Source organism: Carassius auratus, chromosome 44 (genome assembly GCF_003368295.1).
Source record: "Carassius auratus strain Wakin chromosome 44, ASM336829v1, whole genome shotgun sequence".
NCBI classification, from domain to species: domain Eukaryota; kingdom Metazoa; phylum Chordata; class Actinopteri; order Cypriniformes; family Cyprinidae; genus Carassius; species Carassius auratus.
Window position 1 is genome coordinate 8,365,530 of NC_039286.1, and position 21,874 is coordinate 8,387,403.

Below are 21,874 nucleotides of genomic sequence, written 5' to 3' on the forward strand. Positions count from 1 at the left end.
TCCTGTCTGGACACTGGAATATTCTTGTAAACAAATGAACAAACATTACACAATATGACAATTACCACATGCTGCATATGAATAAACTTTTAATTCTTTTAAATCTGGGACATTTGGGGGCATGCTCAACTCAGTGTTCAAGGTGTTCAATCTCACTGGGCTTTCCACATCCTAAATTTCCCCAGCATGCACCTGCTCAAATGAGTATGTTGCCCACATTATGGTCTTTCATCTCCATCAGACTCAACTCATCTGAAGAGCATGGTTCACTGTACTGTTAAAGATAAAAGGTTGTCACTGGCTGTTGCTGTTGCTTGGGATACCATACAGTTAAGAGTCGCTTCATGTGTTTAAATCCTTGTCAAGATGGGAGCACAAAGAGCTCTTTAAATCCAGCTGCAGCCCAAAGCAGCAGGCGCTGTGACCACTGCAGACATTTCCTGTTCCACCCCACAGGGTTAACCTTCAACAGACAAGAGAGCTTTCTGGCATGCTTGACGTGGCCCGTCCCGGAGGGTGGGCGGTCGGCCTTATTCAAGCCTGCACATGCTGAAAGAAACATGATTTAGGGGAGTGCTTGAATGTTTAAAGTGAAGACAAACAGAAACAGAACATTTGCAAATAAGTAGCTATGCAGTTGCTAGGTTTTTGTGGGTGGTTGACAGGGTTTTAATATGCGATTACTAGCGTCAGAAGTGTCCAACCTTAAGTTTCTGTGATATTCTGATTTTCATATGATTAACAGTATATGGTGATATTTTTATTTTGATTGTGATATTGAGGTTTTGAGGTTGATGTGATCTTTTAAGTACTCTTTTAGGGTACCTGGCATAAAAAAATATTTCTGAGACCACTATATAATGTATAAACAATGCTAGACCATACATTCAAACTATATTTAAGCTGCTACATTTAGTACAGCATCTATAGTCTGTCTGAGCTTAAAGAGGTGTATGTTTTTCTGTGGTTTACACACCCACACAACACACTCAGATATACATGTGTGTACCTGAGGAAGAGGTTTACACTGATCTGGTGACCAGCGGGTGTGAAATGTGGCCTGGATCGCACTGCCATCCCGTGGGTGTAAATTCTAGTCTCATGTTGTTTGCCCCTCCTTGACTCTATTTTCCCCTCGGACAGGAAACACCTCCCTCTGCCCAAACTGCTCTCCAATGCTCTGGTCCCAGAGAGAGAGCCACTGTGTAAGTGTGAGCACAGAGGTCTGCTTCTGCTGCTTCTCCTGATGTCAGGCACAGACACGTTTGAGTAGACAGACAGAGAGAGAAAGAGAAAGAAAGAAAGAGTGTGTGTTTGGAGCTCAAGCACCTCACTTCATCTGCCAGTGTATGAGGTCACTGCGCCTCTGGATACGAGACTCATCTTTCCTCCACCAGGACGATCTGGGTTGAAACGATGGTTCGTTAGAAAAGGTAAGAAATTATATACTTCAATTTTATTAAAAGGATAAAACATCATTTTTATTAAAAGGATAAAACATCAAAACTATTTGGCTTGTGAAATTGTTCAGATTTCAGATAAAAGTGTAATATGACTGGATTAGTTTACCTTAGAGCTTGCTGTTACTTTTAACCAATTAAAGATTTTTGTCTACAAAAAAAAACAAACATATAATCAGTTGATAAATCCCACATATTTATATTGAAGGAGTGACTCTAGTCACATCAAACACCATATAAAAAAAGTTAATATCAACATATAAACGATATAAAAATCACCATATACTGTTAATCATAAGAAAAACAGAATATCACAGAATTAAGGTTGGACTCTTCTGCCTATACAGTTACTAGGGACTCTTCTGACCCTAGTAACCACATATTAAAGACCTGTCAACCACCCACAAAGCAAACAAAGCAACTTTGTAGAAACAAACTAGCAACTACAACAGAAATTGTCCTAGCAACAACTGATAGCACCCTAGCAACTGCATAGCAATGCCCTAGCAACTACTCACAACACCGGGAAGAGACAACCTAGCAATCACTCATATCAACCTAGAAATTGCATAGCAACTCAGCAATGTTGCAGGTGTTTGTTAGTGCATTGCAGTATAGCTGCATGAAAACAACCTAGAAAACACTCACATCAGCCTAGAAATTGCATAGCTATTCATTAGCAACTGTATAGCAATGCCATAGCAACCACCCACATGACCCTGTCAACAACCCACAACACCCTAGCAGCTACATTGCATTGCAATGCACTAGCAAAGACCCACAATATCTTAGAAACTGTATAACAACACCCTAACTAACCCTAATCATTCACTTCAGCCTAGAAATTGTGTAGTAATCATTAGTAACTGGATAGCAACACCATAGCAAATACCCACAAAATCTTAGAAACTGCATTGCAACACCCTAGCAACCACCCACGACACAAAGGCTGTGTAGCAACAACATATGCAATGTTATAAAAAGGTGGCAACTCTTTGCAAACCAAAATTCTTACATTTTATAAATGACTGTATACTTAAAGCTGCAGTTGGTAACTTCTGACGCTCTAGCGGTTAATAAACAGAACTGCTTCCGTCTTGCGGAAGAACATCGTAGCCGGAACTACTTCTCTCTGTTTATGTCTATGAAGAATCACAAACGTTACTGGGTTACTCCGCCGCGGTACCCCCGAAGCAATCTAAAATAGTCCGAATATAAACACTTATTATAGGTGCACCCTAGTGATTCAGGACAAGCTAAAAACACGGTTTGGAAAATGGATTCATGGTGTACTCGCTTATTATATACATTTTTCTACATTTTGAACACAAACAAAGTTACGGACCGCAGCTCTGATTGGTTATTTCTTACCGGGAGCGGATGACTTTCTGCAAATGGCAATAGGAGCACTGGGAGGAGCCAGAGGAGCTTGATTTTATTCACAGATTATCTGTCTCATATTCTACTGTCAGGACATAATGACAGGTTTAATAAATATGTAAAACTATATTTTTACAAAAGTTACCTACTGCAGCTTTAAACCTCTTGGAACATACTATGAACAAAAACACTTAAAACATGTATTATAATATTGTAAACAATGTCACTATATAATACCTCTTGAAAAAAAGATGCTCTTAAAGTTTGGATTTTAGAGATGATAGGAGAATATGAAGAATAGCCTGCGCTCAGCGGGTTCTGCTGCTACATGCCCTTCTGCAGGTTTGCTCTTCTGGGAAAGGCTCTGACAGGTGCCTGATGGTATGTTTGAGATGTTTTGTCCTGTGTCGAACTGCCGATGACTCACGGCTGTGGGGCAGAACACAGAGCATTTGGTCTGTCTGCTCTGCTGTGTCACTAACAGCAATATTTTTTTGGAACATTTGGTGTACGTCCCACATTAATTGGTACTTGGAGCGGGACTTGACAATGTTTACAAGCTTCCGGTGTAATCTCATAGTCCTGGTATCCTAGTTCCTGTTTGCCATTTGTTTGTGTGATAGAATGTAGTTTGTGTTTGCTAAACCACACGGGAGGGGCTTCACAGGACTGCAGAGCACAACACAAAACTGAGACGCCACAAGACAAGAACACCTGCTTGCATTTAAACATTCAATTCCCAAAAGTATTTTATTGCTTAAATTTACTCTTATGCTAATAATTTACAGTGGGTCTATAAAATACCTCCCCTCCCCCCTTTAAAATAATGACCTTTTTTTTCCTTTTTTTTTCCTTTCCTTTTATTGAAGCCTGAAATGAAAATGGAAACAAGTTCTTGTTTTATCCAGCTGTATTTACTTATTTTACATATTTTGATATTTTTGTCTAATGGGATTTCTGATGCAAAGAGAACAGATGTACATCATCTTAATTGTGTGTATTTATTATTATTGACATCTGAAATGATAACTGAAATCATTAAGTTAATGAGCTATGAGAGATCAGCAACCTCTGAACGGCAAAATATTACTTCAGGCATCTGTGAGGGAATTAGTAGACATTTTGACCAATGAATGTTGCATAAATACAGCCACAGTCAACAGAACATAATGTGCTTCACTCCAGTGCACTTAAACGTGTGCCCTCGTTCTGCCAAGAGCATGGCAGATAGGGATCAGGGCGGCTGAGACTTTGGGACTTGATGGCGTAGATTAAAGTTTACTGTAATTACAGGCCCCAAGAAGAAACAAACAGGAAGACAAAACATGGCACCTCTTCCGTCATCTCGGCATGGTCTTTTACGGTGTGGACGCACACATGGAGTCACCGCATTTATAGTCTCATGCTTTTATTGTTTCCTCACTTGGGCCGGAGGAGATTCCAGCCAAGGAAACATCCAGGACTCGTCCGGCTCCAGCTTGGGGAATCCAGATGTTCAGCTTTAATTCTCCCCCTCCTCTTTTCCATCTCGGAGAGAGAGTGACACAGGCTGGATCCTTCCCAGTTTCCCAGGGAAGATTCCCACGCAGACCCTGGGCAGCATGTGAATGTCTTCACAGTATCTCGGTTCCTGTGAGAAAAATCGGAGAAGTGGTCTGGGAGCAAAGAGGGAGATCTGAGTCAATGCAATAACAACAGCAGTTACAAATGGCCTGTGTGGAAAGAGACTGATATAATGCTGCTTAATGGCACAGTTAGCGCAATTTCAGCCTCAGTGTCCAAAATAAATAAGTTAGAGCCTATGTGTCTAGTTATGCATAGAAGGGCATGTTGTTTTAGCTGTTCTTGCAATGCTAAAGCAAGCATCACTGTTGGTTTTTTTTGGTTTTTCAAAAGCCCTAACATTAAGTATTAATCTTTGCGTTGTTTGTGTAACGAACATGAATGATAGTCTACCTAAAGTCAGGGGCAAGTTGCATAAACGTAAAATATACTATAAATATAATGTCTCTGAACTATATGCATTTTGTTCTAACACAGGGGTCAAGCTGAAGGTCAAGGTGAGAAAGTAGAGAAGAAAGCGAAAAACACGATAAAGCCAACATGAACCCCATACGCAAAGACATGGGGCTGCTGAGTAACAGCATGGCTACGTACGCTCATATAACAGGTGAATAAGAGCATTCAACACAAACAACTCATTACTGCCCAGGGTATAAGGAATCAAGCAGTGGAAGGCAGATGGCTAAGCACTTTATATAGATTTGGTTTGGTTTTGTGTGCCCAGAACATTGTGCAATTCTGACCCCAAGAACAAAATAACAACCCATTCCTTAGTGTTCAGTGTGTTCAGTTTGATTTGGCCTCACACAACTGACTTCATGAGTAATGGCTTAAATGTTCCTAAAATACTTTTCTCGGGGGTTTAAGATTTTTCTTTAGTGTCAAATCAGTCTAGAAAACGTAATGTTTGAAGTTTACTTGAAATCGCAACTTCAATTTACTAGAAATTATGAAGTGTGTGCGTGTGTATTCACTTGATCAAATGTGACGGTAAAAACATCTGTACTGCTACAAAAGATTTCTATTTCAAATAAATGTAATGGTTTAAGGAAATATTCAATTGCACTGTTTTCAACATTGACAGTGTTAATGTTTTCAGAGCACCAGATCAGCTAAACAGAATGTTTTGTGAAGGATAATTAGAACAGAAAACATATATTTTAAATTAAAATAATATTAATAACATCAGTATTAAATTAATAAATACAGTTTTTACTGTATTTTATTGATGTTAAGTTATATATATTTATTAATATTGTTATAAAATATGACTTGGTCATGCTCTTGACAGTTTTCCTTTCCTTTGAACACAGAGAACATGGAGAGCTTCGCGCTGTACTTCGTGTTGGGTGTGAGTTCAGGTCTTCTGCTGGCCCTGGTCCTCCTCATACTGGGCATCGCCTGCCGACCGCGTTCAAAAACAAAAACAAAAACACCCTCCTCACCCGACAAGAGACGACTGAAAGAATCCAGCGGGGAGGACGAAGACAAGGAAGAGGACCAAAGTGAGGAAGGAGATGACGAGGACCTACAAGTCCCAGTGGTTGCAGTGAGTCCCACGAGCGATCAGACCCTGCTGAACGGAACCATTAAGAGTGTGAATGTGTTCGCTTCAGCGGACGAGCTGGAGAGAGCCAGGAGACTGGAGGAGAGAGAACGGATCGTCAGGGAGATCTGGAGGAACGGACAGCCGGATATACTAGTCACCGGCACAGGCACACTCGGACGAGTTCACTATCTCTAGCAGTGTTTTGTCTTCTGGACGCAGTGGGTTCATGTAGCTATGGAATGCACCTGAACATTTATCTGTGCAATAGATTTGGGTGTAACGTACCTTTAAACTGGTAAGAATTGAGGACGCTTTTAAAAATAAGGCTGATTTTAAGAACATTTAAGTGGTGCAATGGAAAGTTTCCATGGATGTTAAAGGTTGTTCACTGAGCAACTAATGCCAGTAAAGAACCTTTATTTTTAAGCTTAATTTTATCTGCATTATCTGTTTTGAAGTTGTTTTCACAATACCCTTGCTTGTCTTCTAAATAAGTTTTGATTCAATTTTTTTGTTGTTGCATTTTTATATCTATAAATACATTTTAGCACTTAATTTTTGTATATATTATATATAATGTATTTTCTACATGAAAATAAAACCAAAGATTTTCACCTAATTTAGTGCATCATAAATGAAAAAGTGACAGTTGTGTCGAGAAGATACATTCCAAAGGAAGAGGGGGCCTTCGCCTTCCATTAATGCCTGCTCACATATTAGGGTCCACACCAAACTCACAGTAAAATTGCTTTTAATAAGCTGTTCATGGTCTTCAGAATTGACGTTGGCGCAATGGATAAGACACATGCCTTTGGTGTGAGAGACCCAGGTTCGAATCCACTGTGAGACACCGATGTGTCCCTGAGCAAGACACTTAACCCCTAGTTGCTCCAGAGGCATGCGACCTCTGACATAGCAATTCTAAGTCAGTTTGGATAAAAGCATCAGCTAAATGAATACATTTAAATGTAAACACATTGTAAATTGAATCCTTAAACAGCTCACATCACATTGTTAAACCTGTATACCTCTTCATAAAAATCACTAAAAGGCTGCAGCTGTTGAGAGCAGCTGTTCCAATGACAAGGCCAAAGCAATTCAAAACAAAATGAAGACGGGTTTTATTTCAAATTCACCATGGAGACTGAAAGCACAGTTAACAGATTATAAATGTTAACAGAACGTTATGTCACAGCATTACAATAACGTCACAAAGCAGAAAAGAGCACAGCCGAGTCCCCCAGTTACATCCTTACAGCCCAGCGTACAGAGATCAGTGGAAGAAAAATCTAAACATGCAGCATGAACTATTTTACTATTTGTTTGATAAACACAATAATGCAATAAATGCATCATTAAAAGCTTCATCTTGCATGTTCTATTATTATCTACCGTTTAAAATCTGATCAATAATGAGCTTTTTTTGTTGCTCAAAATTAAAAAAAAAAAAGTTTTATGCTTCACAAACTGGACTTTTTTTTTTGTCATTAGTGGCATAATTTAAGGTAAGAATATGAATTAAATTGGATGAGAATCAATGGGTTAGGAAGAATGAATCTGTACAATTTTAACAATTTTCTGGAGAATATCGGCCCAGGACACAGTGCATTGGTCCACAAGGGATATGCTCCAATGAGACTGAACCATACACCAAAAGGGAAGAAATATAAAAGATTTCAGCATGTATACATTAAACTTACATGCAAAAAAAAAAAAAAAAAGAGGGAAAAAAGGAATCATAAAACTACAGTTAAATCTAAGGCACAAGTGCACAGATTTATTGCACTTTTTAAATGAAAATGAATTAATTTGGTGAATGGCTGAATTTATATTTTCAAACACCTCCAACAAACCCCGAAAACAAACATGAAAAAAAATGATTGAATAAAATGTATGTTTCTATAAATGACATGGCTCTACCGTTTGGGGCTTTTCTGTCCAACATCTGAACACACAAGGATGCTTTGCTCACAAGGGCTCTCTATGAGCTAGAGACAGAAGAACGGACACAAATGATGCGGATCAGTCTATGGCTTGGATGCAGTGTTTTCCCCAGACTTGTCGTCGTCTTTGTCTGCGCCTCCATCTCCCATGTCTCCCTCTTCAGCATTGCCCTGGAACATGTCGTGGGTCCACTTGGGGCTGCCGCTGCTCTTGCGAATCATGAAGGTGCCCCTGCCGCGTGGGTAATTCCCTCTGCCGCGCCCCCGAGTATCCACCCACTTCATTTCCCCTTCCTTGTCCCGGTCATCATGCTGCAGTTGAATGAGAGAGACGTATATTTAAACTCTCCTAGTGGCCACTATGCAGCTTATATTGTCCCAAAATTGCTCATTTAAAGTGACATACGAATCAACCAACCACCAGTTTTTGTTTTGAATGTGTCATTTACGGGGGCACGTGCGTTTCTAAGATCATTTTTGGCACACCTGGAAGTATTTCCGACTCTTGGGGGTGTATTCGGGGTCCCTCTCCTCCTCTGGGGGCCGTGAGGGGCCACCCATATTGGGAGGGTTATTGGTGTTGTTGCCTGGGTAATTTCCCCGGTTCCATCCTCTTCCTCTCATTCTCGGCTGCAAAGAACAAATACAAGGAAAAAGCATATAAATTAATAATAGGGGAGAAACATAAAAAAATATATATATACGTTTCCTTGCTATAATTTATTAAATAATTAAATTAAATAATTTAAAACTTAAACCATTGACACAGAATTTGTGAGAAAACCAAACCCTAATAAGCAGCATACCGAGGTTTCTTTGAAGTTTGACATTAATCCATGATAAATACATCAAGAAACAAATTCCATCTGTATCTCATCAATGATCAATAGGTCAATGTCACAGAGAATTATAGGATACTTACAACAAATCCCCGATCGTATCCCCCATGACCTCTGTCATATCCTCCTCGGTCGTACCCTCCTCTGCCCCTCTCATAACCCCGGTCCATGTGGCCCTCATAGTCCCGGGGGCCGCGATCCATGGGCCCTGGGTAGTCCCTTGACCCCAGACGGGCCTTGTTAAAACTCCCTCCTCCCTCCATGTGCTCCTCTGGATGGTACTCCTTCACTCTGTACACATGAGGGGAGGGAGAGGAGGAGGAAGATGAGGAGGAGGAGGGAGAGCGGTCTCGCTTCTTTTTGCTTTTCCTTTAGAAAAAGGGAGAAGAGTTAAAAAAGGTTAAAGTTAGGTCAAGGTTTTAGGCTGGACTTAAATTCTACATCAGAGCCACTTTGCCATCTGTGGGAGCTGTATGAGAATTAACCCACAATGTAACACAATCTTTGCACTATTAAGTTAAACAGAAGGAAAAACTGATGTGACACTGTGACCTGTTTGAATTTGAACAGTCAGCTTCATATTAAGAAAAAACTACCTACATTTGTACAAAGTTGTAAAAAATAAATAGACCACATATTAGGGGTGCTCCGATCACGATCGGCCGATCATTAATGCGCATCTCGTCAGTAAAGCAGGTTCTCTAATCAGCGGTTAATTCCATCAGGTGCGTGATTTCACATAGAGTAGCTGTTACTACACAGAGCCGTTGTTAATAGAGAAGATGCGCAAATCCACTTCATTTTCAGCGTTTTTTGGCGCATCTTCTCAGTTAACAACGGCTCTGTGTAGTAACAGCTACTCATTGTGAAATCACGCACCTGATGGAATTAACCACTGATTAGAAAACCGGCTTTACTGATGAGATGCGCATTAACGATCGGCCGATCGTGATCGGAGCACCCCTACCACATATGACAAATTATCTACAAAATTTAAACTGAGTCTGTACATTTGGCTGAATCAGAATTACAACATTTTAATCATAGAATTACAGGAATTTGAGGTATGCAACATTTAAAACAATGTTTTAAAAAAAGGATTATACAGAGCTTCCTCCCAGACACGAACTACATAAAGTGTTTTATGAATAAACGTTTTAGACTGTAAATGAAAACTGTTAAGTTAAATCAACATTCAATCATCAAATTATTATAATCTAGAAAATGAGCACAAGATTAAAACAACTTGACCCAGACTTTATTTTTGAGCACCCTTCAAACATTACTGACGAACATACTTTGATTTCTTGTGTTTGGAGGATCTGTCAGGGGAGAGTTCATGGCTGGGTGTGCGTGAGCCAGCTGAACTCTTGCCCCCCTCTCGTTTAGGGTTCTTTTTACGGCGCTCAATATCCAACCGGAGGTCCAATGAATCGCCTTCATGCCTTTTACCATGATCCTGTAGAGACACAATAATGTCCAAAAGAATTAACACATTTTCTTGAATTATTAATGTAAACAACTAAAAATAAGTGATTTCAACTAAATTTCAATCTTAAAAGGATAGTTCATCCAAACAAGAATTTTGACTCATCATCTGCCTCATGTGTTTACAAACCTGTATGACTTTCTTATTTTTCATAAAAGATGAGGTCTAGCAGAATTTCCCCTCAATAATCTGTTTTCCAATCAATGAAAGTTAAGTCTGACTATTTTTTGGACTTCTTTCTATTGTTTTCTGTAGCTCGACAGCAGTTATCCTCATTCATTTTCTTTGCACAAAAGCAACATGAGAGATTCTTAAAGTTACACAAACTTGAAAATGAGTTTCACTTTTGTGTGAACTAACCCTTTAATATGATTTAAATATGAATTTATTATTAATTTAGGGTTAAACTAGACACAAGAAGAAAATAGCACACACTGAAGTGGCAGATGCTTATGGTAATGAAAGTTAAATACCAGCAGAAAAACTAATTGTTGGCAATCTTTAGCAATGACTTCAATTCAATCCTCTTTTTTTTTTTGTCAACCTCTATGACTTTACAGTGTTGGCTGATGTTGGCCAAGTTTTCATGAAACCAATGAAATGTGTGCAATTTTAAGTACGAATGTGTTCACCCACTGAAAATGTGACAGACGGCTATTAAAAAGTGAGACTCTGACAAAAAAACCTGAACCGAAACAAAAAACTCACAATTCTTATGAGAAAGCAGCATGCTCCATGCTTTCCCAATACTGATTAGTACTGAGCCTCACTTTTTTTGGTTTTATAAACACATTTGCGAGGAGATATACTTACTATTGCATTGGTTAGTGGTCCAGTGAAAGGCTTGGACACAGGATCAATTGTCACTTCCTTTTGATTAGCCATTTTGTATGGTCAAGTATGTACCCACGATTAATCATATGACAAACGCTGGAGAATGAGAGCGTAATGCTCAGTAATACAAGACTGAGTTTGGGGTTCTTGTGCATTAGCATTATACATCTCATAGCACATTTCTGCTGTTTCAGCTGGTACACATTTGGGCAGGAATTTCAGATTTGAAAACTCTCTCTGTCACCTTGTAGCCGCTTTCTTCGAAATCCTCAAACAGGTGAGAGTGCTTCTTAAAAGCACTGGGAGACACATCGATTCGCCTGTGGAACAGCATGCAAAAAAATAGAGTAAGAGAGGAACAAGGTATCTTATCCATAATGATCCACAAAAGCATTTGGAGATACATGAGTGGAATGCAGACCAGAACACAAATACACCTACCTGTGGATCTCAGGACTCTTCTTCGGCTTCATCATTTCCTTCTCTGCAGCTTTTCGTTGGTATAATCCAAATCGCTCATTCAGAGTCAATCCAGATGACTGGAAATGTTGAGCTGCATTCAGAAGACAGAAAAACAGGTAATTTCTTGCATGCCCCCATTATTAAATGTTCAAATATGAAGCCAAATTATTTGAAGTTCACCCCCCCCCCCCAAAAAAAGGTCCTAGGTCTGCATCTTGAAGCACATAGTGAACAATTAAAATGAAGCATTGCACAACCGGTTTAGTCTGGAATTACCTTTAATATGATGTACTATGGTGACTATATGTTGAGCAAATAGCTCTGATGGGCTCCTGCGAAGCTGAGCCGACTGAACATGCTGGAAAATCGAGCGAAACTCCTCATGATCTTTTTTACCAGGGGGCACAAGATCCTGTGACAAACGTCTTTCTTTAGCTAATGCACCTGATGAGCTGAGGGAAAGCAGAGAGAGTCACAAATGACATTAAAAGAATGATAATAAAATAAATAAACTGAAGACATCTTTACATGTAAATTCAAATACATACCTTTCTCCATCATCAGTGAATGCCTTTATACTAAAATTAAACTTGGGGTCTTTCTTCGCTGAGGATTTAGCTGGAGGAGAGGCCTCTCTTCCAGCTGGAAACAGTGGCCTGCCTCTATTCTCCGATACTCTCGATGGTGATGGAGAAGATGGGCTGATCCTGCTTTTTTTCTTTTCTTTCTTCTTGGAGGCCTTCTCTTCTTTTCTAGAAGCATGCTTGCGACTGCGATAAAGTTCCTCGTCCAGTTCCTCCTCAACATCTTCATCCCTTCTTGACGAATCTTTGTTGGACAGATAGATGGAGTCATCCCATTTCCCGAAGCGCTCTTCGGTCAAGTCCCGCATTGTGACAATGGTTTTGTCCTTATACTTGGATTCCTCTTCAGTCTTCCTGTCTTTCATTTCCTGGCGATACTCCTCTTCCTTGGCATCCAGAAACGGAAGTCCTTTGTCCGTCTTTGAGCCATCATAGCCGGATTCAGATGCGTCGAAAACCATTCTCAACTTACTGCCACTCTTCTCACTGTCAGCGTCTCCCAAGCTTAAAGTCTCGCCCCTGCTATTATCCCTGTCTGATAAGGGCTTTTTCTTTTCTGCCAAAAACCTGAGGTGAACGATCACAAGTTAATCATAATTTCTCACAACAAGGAGCAGATTGTATTAAAAAACATTTACATTTTCCAACCAGCATAACCTTTAACAGCAAGATAAGAAAGGTTACTTACAACAAACAACAGTTAAGACATGCGCAAACTTATGGCTCAACTTTTCAGCAATGCAGACACGACTGACCAGGATGGGTTTTTATTCCATACTTACATCATTATAACTTTATCTCCTAAATTATGGGATTGCAAACAACCTCATAGCACAGGTAAACGCCCATTTGTGACATTTGAGTTTGAAATTGGTTTCCATTATAAGCTCTATTCTTCCAAGGATCTTTGTCGCTGTACAAGGACTAAACACATTTGAGAGAATGATGATTGATTAAAAACTGCCTGGAGGACAAAAGAAAGAGGGAAAACATAAAAATCGAACGCAAAAAAACATACTTTTTGAAAGCGGTAGAGATGGAGGCCGATTTGTCTTCGGTCTTCACCTCTTCCTTTGTGAAGAACCCGAAGCCAGGAGAGGTTGACGTCTTTGTCAGTGAACTTTTACTGGCAGGGCCGATGCTTCGCCACATTGGTCCACCATTGCCGGAACCTCCAGAAATGGACACTTTGACCTCTGTCTGACCACCAGCAGATGGGGCATTGCGTTTGGGGCTGGTCTCGTATTCAGCTAGGCTTTCCCACTTGCTACTGGATTCCTCTGGGGGGCTTCCTGTATGCTTGGATGACTCTTTGCTGGCTCTCTTGCTCTCCCCTGGTGAACCCCTCTCTTTGTGATCTTTAGAATGGGGTCGTCCAGCGCTAGAGTTGCGTCGATGTGGGGACGAGGAGCGGGAGGAAGAGCTGGAGCGCCTGGAACGCACAGAGGATGATCTATCGGAATGGCGTGAGCGGCTTCGGCTTGCTGATCGTTTCCGTGGCGTGTGGGAACGTGAGCGCCCCCTCCTAGGGCTGTGTGAGTGGTCGTATGGCTGCTGCTGGTCTCTATTGCCGTGCCAGTTGTTGGAACGGTAACCATAGTTGTTGCCACCTCTATAATAGTTACCTCGTGGGTAATAGCCACGCCCTCTGGCCCGGTACTGAAAGGGTCTCCGGTAGCCACGGAAACCCCGGTTATACCCACGATTGTTTTGGTAATCTCTGGAAGGGTAGTTCCTCTCCCTGCTGTGCGATCGGGATCTTGATCTAGAGCTAAAGGATGAGATGGAAATTCAAAGTACAGAGAGAGGAATACAGGAAGATAAGAGAGAGAAAAAGAGAGGAAGATTGCAGTTATGATTCATGACCACTTGCTGGCGCTACAGAATCAATAATCACACAAATCGCAAATGAGCAAGTCCTTCCCTTGACAAAGTGTTAAATCATTTCCTGTAAATTATGCAACGGATGCGATTCTTACAACCCTTTTACCACTGACTAAAATATTACACCGCCTAAAATTATGTCTTAATCACAAACTTCTGAAACTACAAATATAGAGATTTCACATTAAAAAGAAAATCCAACTTGAATTCATTACCTAAACCTGGCGATGCATAAAGTTAGATGTATTTAGAGCTTAACTACAAGCTCCATGGTCCAAATTTACCAGACTAAACCAAACATTTGCTAGCATGAAATGTCTTACCGTTTGTGCTTTTTCATTTGAAAACTGATTAAGAATATATTTTACTGAGAATCATAACGACATGCTAAGCCACATGCAGTGGAAAGAGGTAGTCAAAACTAAGAAAAGAAAACCGTTTCTAGCCTAGCGCACACAGGAGACGAAAAAAAAAGGGGTGGATTGTTAGAAAAGAGGAGAAAGACTTCGAGGAGGAGCAACCATCAGGAAACGATGTTATCTTATATTAGTGCTATTCTAATATTCATTGACTTTGAGTCAAGGGTAGAACAAAGCACTCAGAGGCAGCTGTTTCTAAACTGCACTATAACATTATAGCAGTTTAAAATAACCAGATTTCCTGTTTTAAAATGCTATTTTAACTAACACTTTGTTGCAAAGGAAGAGGCTGGAATCTGTTCTATCTGTCTACCTGTAGCGACGCTTTCTGGACCTCGAACGGGAATGACTCCTCGAGTGAGACCGTGTGTAGGACCGTGATCTAGACCTGGACCGGGACCGGGAAGCAGAATTCGGGGGCTTGGACATCTTTATATTCACAGGATCTGAAAAGAGAAAAATTGCATGAACACAAGGCTGTCACTCTTATACAGGAATACAGAAATGTGGAGAAAAGGCCCCTTAAAATAAAAATTAAACCTTTATGAAAAAAAAAAGTCTTGCTAAAAAAAACACGTAATTTGCCTGTTTGTCATTTGCAAAACATATTCAACAATATTTATTTTTATGTTTAAATGTACGGTTCACACAAAAATGAATATTTTGTCATAATATACTCACCCTTATGCTGTTCCTAACCTGCATGAATTTCTGTCTTCTGTAGAACAAAGAAATTCTCACAGGTTTAGAACAACATGAGGGTGAGTAAATGATGACAAAATATGAATTTTGGGGTGAAATACCTCTTTACATGACCAATAACTGATATGAAGAATTGTAATAAATGGCGGATGGTGCAAAGTGCTGTTTTGTTTACACAAGTGCAGAGGATGCTCACAGAAGCCTGTCATCTCCCTATGATGATATGAATACACTAATTTCATCCCCAGCTACTCTGAGAGTCACTTCAGTAGCATTTTATTGTTCATTTGACAAAACTACCATCATACCACATACACAGCAGCTGCAAGTTCCTCATGGCAAATTGGCGAAATAAGTTTATTTAAATGTGAAGAAACTGTCAAAAAATGTTACCATTTAGCAGTCTTAAGACTCAATGTAATATTGCTACTACTACAAATAAATATTAATGATTTTTTTTTTTTTTAAAGAATAATCACATTTGTTTTCTTTTTAACAGCAAACCTAAAAAAAAGGACTTTTCATTTGATCAGAATAAACGGAATTGTTTTATGCCTTCCTCTGATTACCAGAAATTAAAAAGAAAATTTTATATGGCCCTATTGTTGTTTAAAAAAGGACACTATACAAAAAATAAAAGACTTAAAGTACAGGCCTTAATTTCTGTAAACTGCTGTTTACTGTTCATTTTTTTGAAATTTCAATAGAATTTGTATAAAAACTATATTCACTGAAATTATATTTAAAAAAAATAATTACATAAAAAAATATAATTGAGAATCGAATCGAGAATTATGAATCTAAATCGAATCGAGACATCTGAATTAATACCCAACCCTAATGAAGAACCAACAAACTTTTAATTGCCGTTTTGCTACAACTTATTTTTGTTTTTTTGCTGATTTCCCCCCCTTCCTTGTGAAACTGTTCCTGGTCAAAAATAAGCAGCCTCAACGTGAATTTGCAGTGGTGTAAAACATTTCTTCAAAAAAATAAAAGAGGTCATACTTAATTAAATCTTTTATAAAATCTTTTTATATAATATGAATATATAATATGAGAATCTGTCCTGTCCTTTATATTTAAAGAAAAATAAGACTTTAATGACATTATAGTAATAAGTAAATTGCTCTAAATGGTTGCATTTTGTTTTGTTCACATGTTTGATTTGGGCATAATCTACTTTTTAAATGTTTTTACAACATAGTAGCGACTATTTATAGATTACTGTTATCCCTCCAATAAACTACAGCAGTACTGATCACGGTCTCCTGAACTAACTCCTCCTTTACTGTAACTGATGCAACTCCAATACATTATTTTTTTCTTAAAACATACGTGCTTGGTTTCCTACCTGATAAACAAGGTTTTTACCTTGACCCACTATGGATGAATTCGGTGTACAGTGTTGACCAGATAAATCAAACATTAACAGAAAACAACTCTGAAATAATGCAACACATGACAACACAAAAAAACTGACCCAATAGTTTCAGATTCATAAACATGCAAAACCATCACACTTCCTTATAATTTTGTGCATATTTTGCAGAAGTCCTTTGCAATAACCAAATGACGCATTCAAACACTTTATTTGTAATATATACAATAGACTCTTGTTTTCATTTCTGAAGAATATATAGCTCAGATTCGGAATTGCTTACACTGGCTGGTTAACTATTGAGATTTTAACAACTCCAGGTCCTTCTTTTCCAGTGCGTTGCATTTATCTAGTAACATTAGATGCCCATGTTAATTGATATGAAGTATTTCAGTGTGGGATAGAGATCAGGGTGTGCCATGCAGCATGAAAGACTTGTATACATAATGTCTATGCACTTGGCAGTCAAATAAGGAACAGGAACAACTGCAAAGCAATTTTCACCCAGTCTTTTGGGGTAAGAAACAGTCCGACCCAACCGGTTCAACTGGTTTCTAATCTATTCAGGAAATACTAGGGGGGTAATGTGCATTGATCAAATCATCAGTACAGAGGACACTCAGTGACGGTGTCTCAAAACCTAGTGAGCCGTCTATGTGGACGGCATTTTAGATGAGAAGTTCAATAGCCAATTTACTAGGGTTTGAGACACACAAAATACCGTCTAGGTATTGTTTTGCTGTCCAGCTCACTAGACTGAGACAATATTCTTGAGAAGGTAAACTCTCAATGCAAAAGCCAAGAAACAGCCATTTTATGACACATTCGAAAACACGTTCGTTTTCACTTCTTTCATGGTAAGGGTGGAAATAAAAAACGAGTTCAGTACAATAGTCCCATCACAACTGTTACTTCGATTTGATCTAACGTTAGTCATTCGCATTGAGGATTGTTTTATGGTTATAACTAACGATATTATAAATAATATTTATCCACCTTAATGAGGTCAGAATAAGACATACAAATCTGGCTGAGCAATTATATCGTTATTTACAAAATAAAAATGAAAAATTAATTATTATGCTACCAAAATACACAATGTTATCGTAAATCCAAATAAATTGCTGCTGTTAGCCACTATGCTAGCACTAGCCTCGTTAGCTCATTTGAAACGACTTGTAACGCACAGAAGCGGACACAATGACAACAAAATAACACGAAAGAACATTTTAAGGGGAAAGACCAACAGAAAACAACATTAGAGTGTTCAAATGTATTAAAAATAAATAGACTCACCGGAGAAGCTAGTCAGATGTGATTAGCACGCGCTCAATTAGGCGCTGCGCACACGCGACGGAGGAATAGCGTGTATTATACGCCAAACGATGATCGATATACGTCTGATTTTAATTATACTGATCTATTTCGCACATATAACCTGTGTGAGTTCAGTTATGTAAGGTTTCGGAGTAATGAAACCGAGAAGTGGCCATTTGGGGGCCTCAGGAAACGCAATATGTTTTCGAAGTAGTTCAGACCCAGAGCTTCCTTCCTGATCAACACATGCGCGCGCACGCAGAGCGTTAAACACACCCCCTACTACTATTCTTCTTCTTGCTGTTTTCTTGTTCTCTTGAATGTTAAGGAACCAAAACTATTAATGTTTATTTTCAACTTGGAAACTGCCTTATATACTCTAAACCCATTCCTCAGTCCCTTTAGAATTACTTACATTTGAATATAAACACAATCTTTTCTCTTCCCCTTTCATTAATTTTCAACAATGTGCTGGATATTAATACAATATGTGGCCATTTTTATTTCTAAGTTCTGCTGCAGCATCTACACATGGTAAAACAGATGCAGCGCCTCCATTTCAGACACCTGTTGAAAGCGTCTCAGAGTGACAGCTGTAATCACAGAGAAATCTGTCTAACACCAGGCACTATTACACACAGAGATGCAACACTACACAGTCTGCATAAACCAGTCTCTCTCGGATATGTCTGCAAAAATACTACTGTTACAGGTGCTTGTCTGGACCTATTTGCTTTTTTTGTATAGTCTCAGTGCACATGGTGTTACATTATAAGCCACTGACAAGGATTTCTAATAAAAATTATCTTATTAAAAGACAGAGATAAACTGGCTGGTATTAAGAGTGCTGGCAGCTGTTAATGCAAAAAAGAAAACAACAGGGCCAGAAAAAGATTCTGGTGCAGATCTGCAATCTGTACATCAGAACTAAATCATCAATCATATCTTTGAAATAAGTAATTATTTTACACACACACACACACACACACACACAAACACACACAAACACACACACACACACACACACACACACACACACACACACAAACACATCTCTCTAATATTATCAGTATGTATCATATTCTAAATGGCACAATCCAAACTGAATGAAAGCACAGCATGACTCTTGCAATCCTGTCTGTCACATTGGCAAACTGTTTGCATTCCCAAACCGATCTGGAGGTGGTGGTGGAGGCAGGGGGGTGGGCCGTTTAATGTTAACATTGAGACAGTGTAGTGTTAGCCTAATTCATGTCCAGTTAAGTCTTTATTGCTGATGAAGATTAAAATAGATGAAAAGTTATTTTGCATCTCATCTGCCTGGATACTCATACATAAACACATGCAAAACACTGAGCTAGTATAGACAGAAAGAAAAGTAGCTTTTGCATCACAACCAAATTCAATATGAGCTCATGCCATGCTATTTTTTAATAGATTAACAAATGTTCGGTAGAAATTATTTTTCAATTAAAAAATCAAGGATGTGCTGTTTCAGTATCTTTATATAATATCTTTTAAAGGCATGTTTTCTTTTCCGTTTTTTATTTTATTTTTGCCATGCATTTGGTCTTGATATTGATGAAAGAGGCATGTTTGCCATTGTAGGTTTGAGTACAAAAGGGTGTTAAATGTGTCAATTTCTAAGCCTTTACAGTTTTAGTGATGCCATAAGTGTGCACAAAGTTGCACCTCAAAAATGATCACATTAAATCCCTCTCAAAACTATTCTGAAACATGCACAGGAGAAATATGAGAAAAGCAGGAAAAAGGCAAGCCTGCTGTAAGTAAAATAAATTCAGCATTTAACAAATAACAACACTTTCAGTTTATGCACAGCACAGATCTAGCTGTGTGAAAACAACTTCAGACTGTCACTTCAGATTAGATCTACTCCACCCCTAGTCATTACTAAAAACTCACTTCATTTAATAGCTTTCAATGTTCACTACATTTTGTAGTATACTGCTAGCTTTCAGCTAGCAATGGCCAAAAAAATTAATTGAATGAATTCCTAATGACACACAGTAAACTGGAAACAAATAATCTCGATTAAAACATACAAGATTTGATTAATGTTTTTTCAAAGTTGTAAAAAGTCCATTCTAAAACCCCAAGGAGGAGCTGCAATGGAGACTTTATATATCTCTCCTTTCTGGAAATAACATATGGTGCAGCTGCAAGCAGCTATATAAAGCCATTAAACAAAGCAACTCGGTGTGAAGCAAATAGAAAGGTTGCAAATAAATGCAGTGAGCACATTTATCCACACTCAAATACACACTTATCATCAGCTACCAAAACAGCCCCACAACAAACAACTAGAACATTCTCATTTGCCTTCACACCTTGCAGTGACTCATGGGAAACTGTCCAGTGAGGACAAATATTGTCTTGTGCGCCAAGGGTTTATGACAGAGCATACTGTTTAACAGGCCTTTAAAGGTCAAAGGTTAGTGGCAAATATGAACTTTGGATCCAAGGCTCCTTTAGCCGTCTTAGCTAATTCAGACTTTGCAATGCAAAATTGTGTTGTGAGATTAAATTACAAGCAGCGTGCAAGCACTATTTATATATTCGTCAGCTTTTATTTGCACGTTTTCAATTTTTCATTTGAATTTTAGTTTGTTTTGCAATGTGCTTTTGTCTTTTTATTAGTTTTTATTAGTTTATTTTTCCTATTTAGCTTTAATTTTATTTCAGCTTTAGTTTCAGTCGTTTTCAGTTAATAAATAAGATGTTTTCACTATTCTCAAATATCCCAAGATACCCTAAACCGGATATTTCAGTATGAACTCAAAATTCTCCCATCTTTCAAGAGTAAATGATCCATTTTAAATAGAATTTTCTGTCTATTTTTATTTCACCCCAATAAATGATTTGAAATGTCTCCTGAGCAACCTTGGAGAAACCCATTATTTTCCGAGGGGTTATTCAAATCAAATGCAAACCTGAGACCAGTTTTTGTGGCATGCTCTGTCACTCACTAAGATCCCATTAGTTCCTGTCATACCAAATGAATTAAAACCCAGCTGACAGCGTCTGCTATCCTCATAACTCACTTTGTATCTGTTATCATGTGTCTAAAAATACAGTGCCTGAGATAAGCATTGGACTATCAGGGCCAAGAACACATCAGTGGGTGTGTAGTGGTGAAACTTCAGGTGGACGTTGCCAATGTGTTAAAACAATGTGAATGGAGCAGTTTCTTTTCTCTCTCTAGATAAAAGGATATTAATAGCAGACTGTTTTCTTCATACATGCACCTAAAAATAAAAATACAAAAATTGCTGAAAATGTATGCACCTCATGTCATCCTGGATGAATTTGTTTCTTCATCTGAACAGCTTTGGAGAAATTGACCATTATACGGTATATCTTGCTCAACAATGGATCCTCTGGAGTGAATGGGTGCCGTGAGAATGAGTGTCCAAACAGCTGATAAAAACATCACAATATCTTACAAGTAATCCACACAACTCCAGTCCATCAAATAACAAAAAGCTGCATGTTTGTTATAAACAATTCTATAAGTAAGGCATTTTAGCTTAATAAAAGTGAGTCCATCCCAGGTTTTTCTTTCACATCAAAATCCAATAATTCATCAACATTTTTGTTTAGAACAGTTTTGGGCTGTTCACTTGATCTGTGCATATTTCTCTCAATTCAGACGAGACGGCTTTTCACTAAAGAAGGCTATATTATGGCTAAAGAACTCCTCTATTTTAACCAGAAGCAATGCAACTTTTTACATTTTTACATTTATATCTCTGAATGATGTCCACAACTGGGTGTCCATATATGCACAGACATTCTCAAGGAGAACTATAAGATATGGAGTTTGTGAACTTCATAAATACAATATGCATAGGAAATTAGGAGATCAATTGTTGAGCAAACATGGGTGGAAGGCTGAGTTTAGATTCTGTGCTGCGCTCTTCTGGCTGAAACGATCCACTGCACAGAAATGTTATACTAAAATGTTTTTTAGTTAAAAATTGATGTGTCGTGCCCTTTCCACATTTCTGGTGTTTTCAGAAGCAGACAAAAGTTTTACTCACACACAGC

At 38.6% G+C, this 21,874-nt stretch overlaps 2 protein-coding genes across 3 annotated transcripts; one reads left to right on the forward strand and one right to left on the reverse strand.

Moving 5' to 3' along the window:
* The first annotated feature begins 1,202 nt into the window (after positions 1-1,202).
* Positions 1,203-7,655, forward strand: LOC113062381 (protein eva-1 homolog B-like). Its single transcript, XM_026232197.1, has 3 exons — positions 1,203-1,433; positions 4,881-5,010; positions 5,717-7,655. The coding sequence occupies exons 2-3, from the start codon at positions 4,944-4,946 to the stop codon at positions 6,145-6,147; spliced, it is 498 nt and encodes a 165-aa protein (XP_026087982.1). The 5' UTR covers positions 1,203-1,433; positions 4,881-4,943; the 3' UTR covers positions 6,148-7,655.
* On the reverse strand, positions 7,057-18,039 carry LOC113062377 (thyroid hormone receptor-associated protein 3-like). 2 transcript variants are annotated; one of them, XM_026232194.1, is made up of 11 exons: positions 17,786-18,039; positions 14,720-14,852; positions 13,122-13,874; positions 12,068-12,670; positions 11,796-11,971; positions 11,499-11,610; positions 11,302-11,377; positions 10,033-10,193; positions 8,818-9,103; positions 8,382-8,525; positions 7,057-8,207 (listed from the first exon to the last, which is right to left on the reverse strand). In XM_026232194.1, exons 2-11 carry the CDS (start codon positions 14,833-14,835, stop codon positions 7,980-7,982), a joined length of 2,655 nt encoding a protein of 884 aa, XP_026087979.1. In that variant the 5' UTR covers positions 14,836-14,852; positions 17,786-18,039; the 3' UTR covers positions 7,057-7,979. The 2 variants fall into 2 exon arrangements, 1 of the variants encoding a protein (XP_026087979.1); XR_003278526.1 differs by having other exon boundaries at positions 8,069-8,207; positions 8,314-8,525.
* Between the last annotated feature and the right edge of the window lie 3,835 nt (positions 18,040-21,874).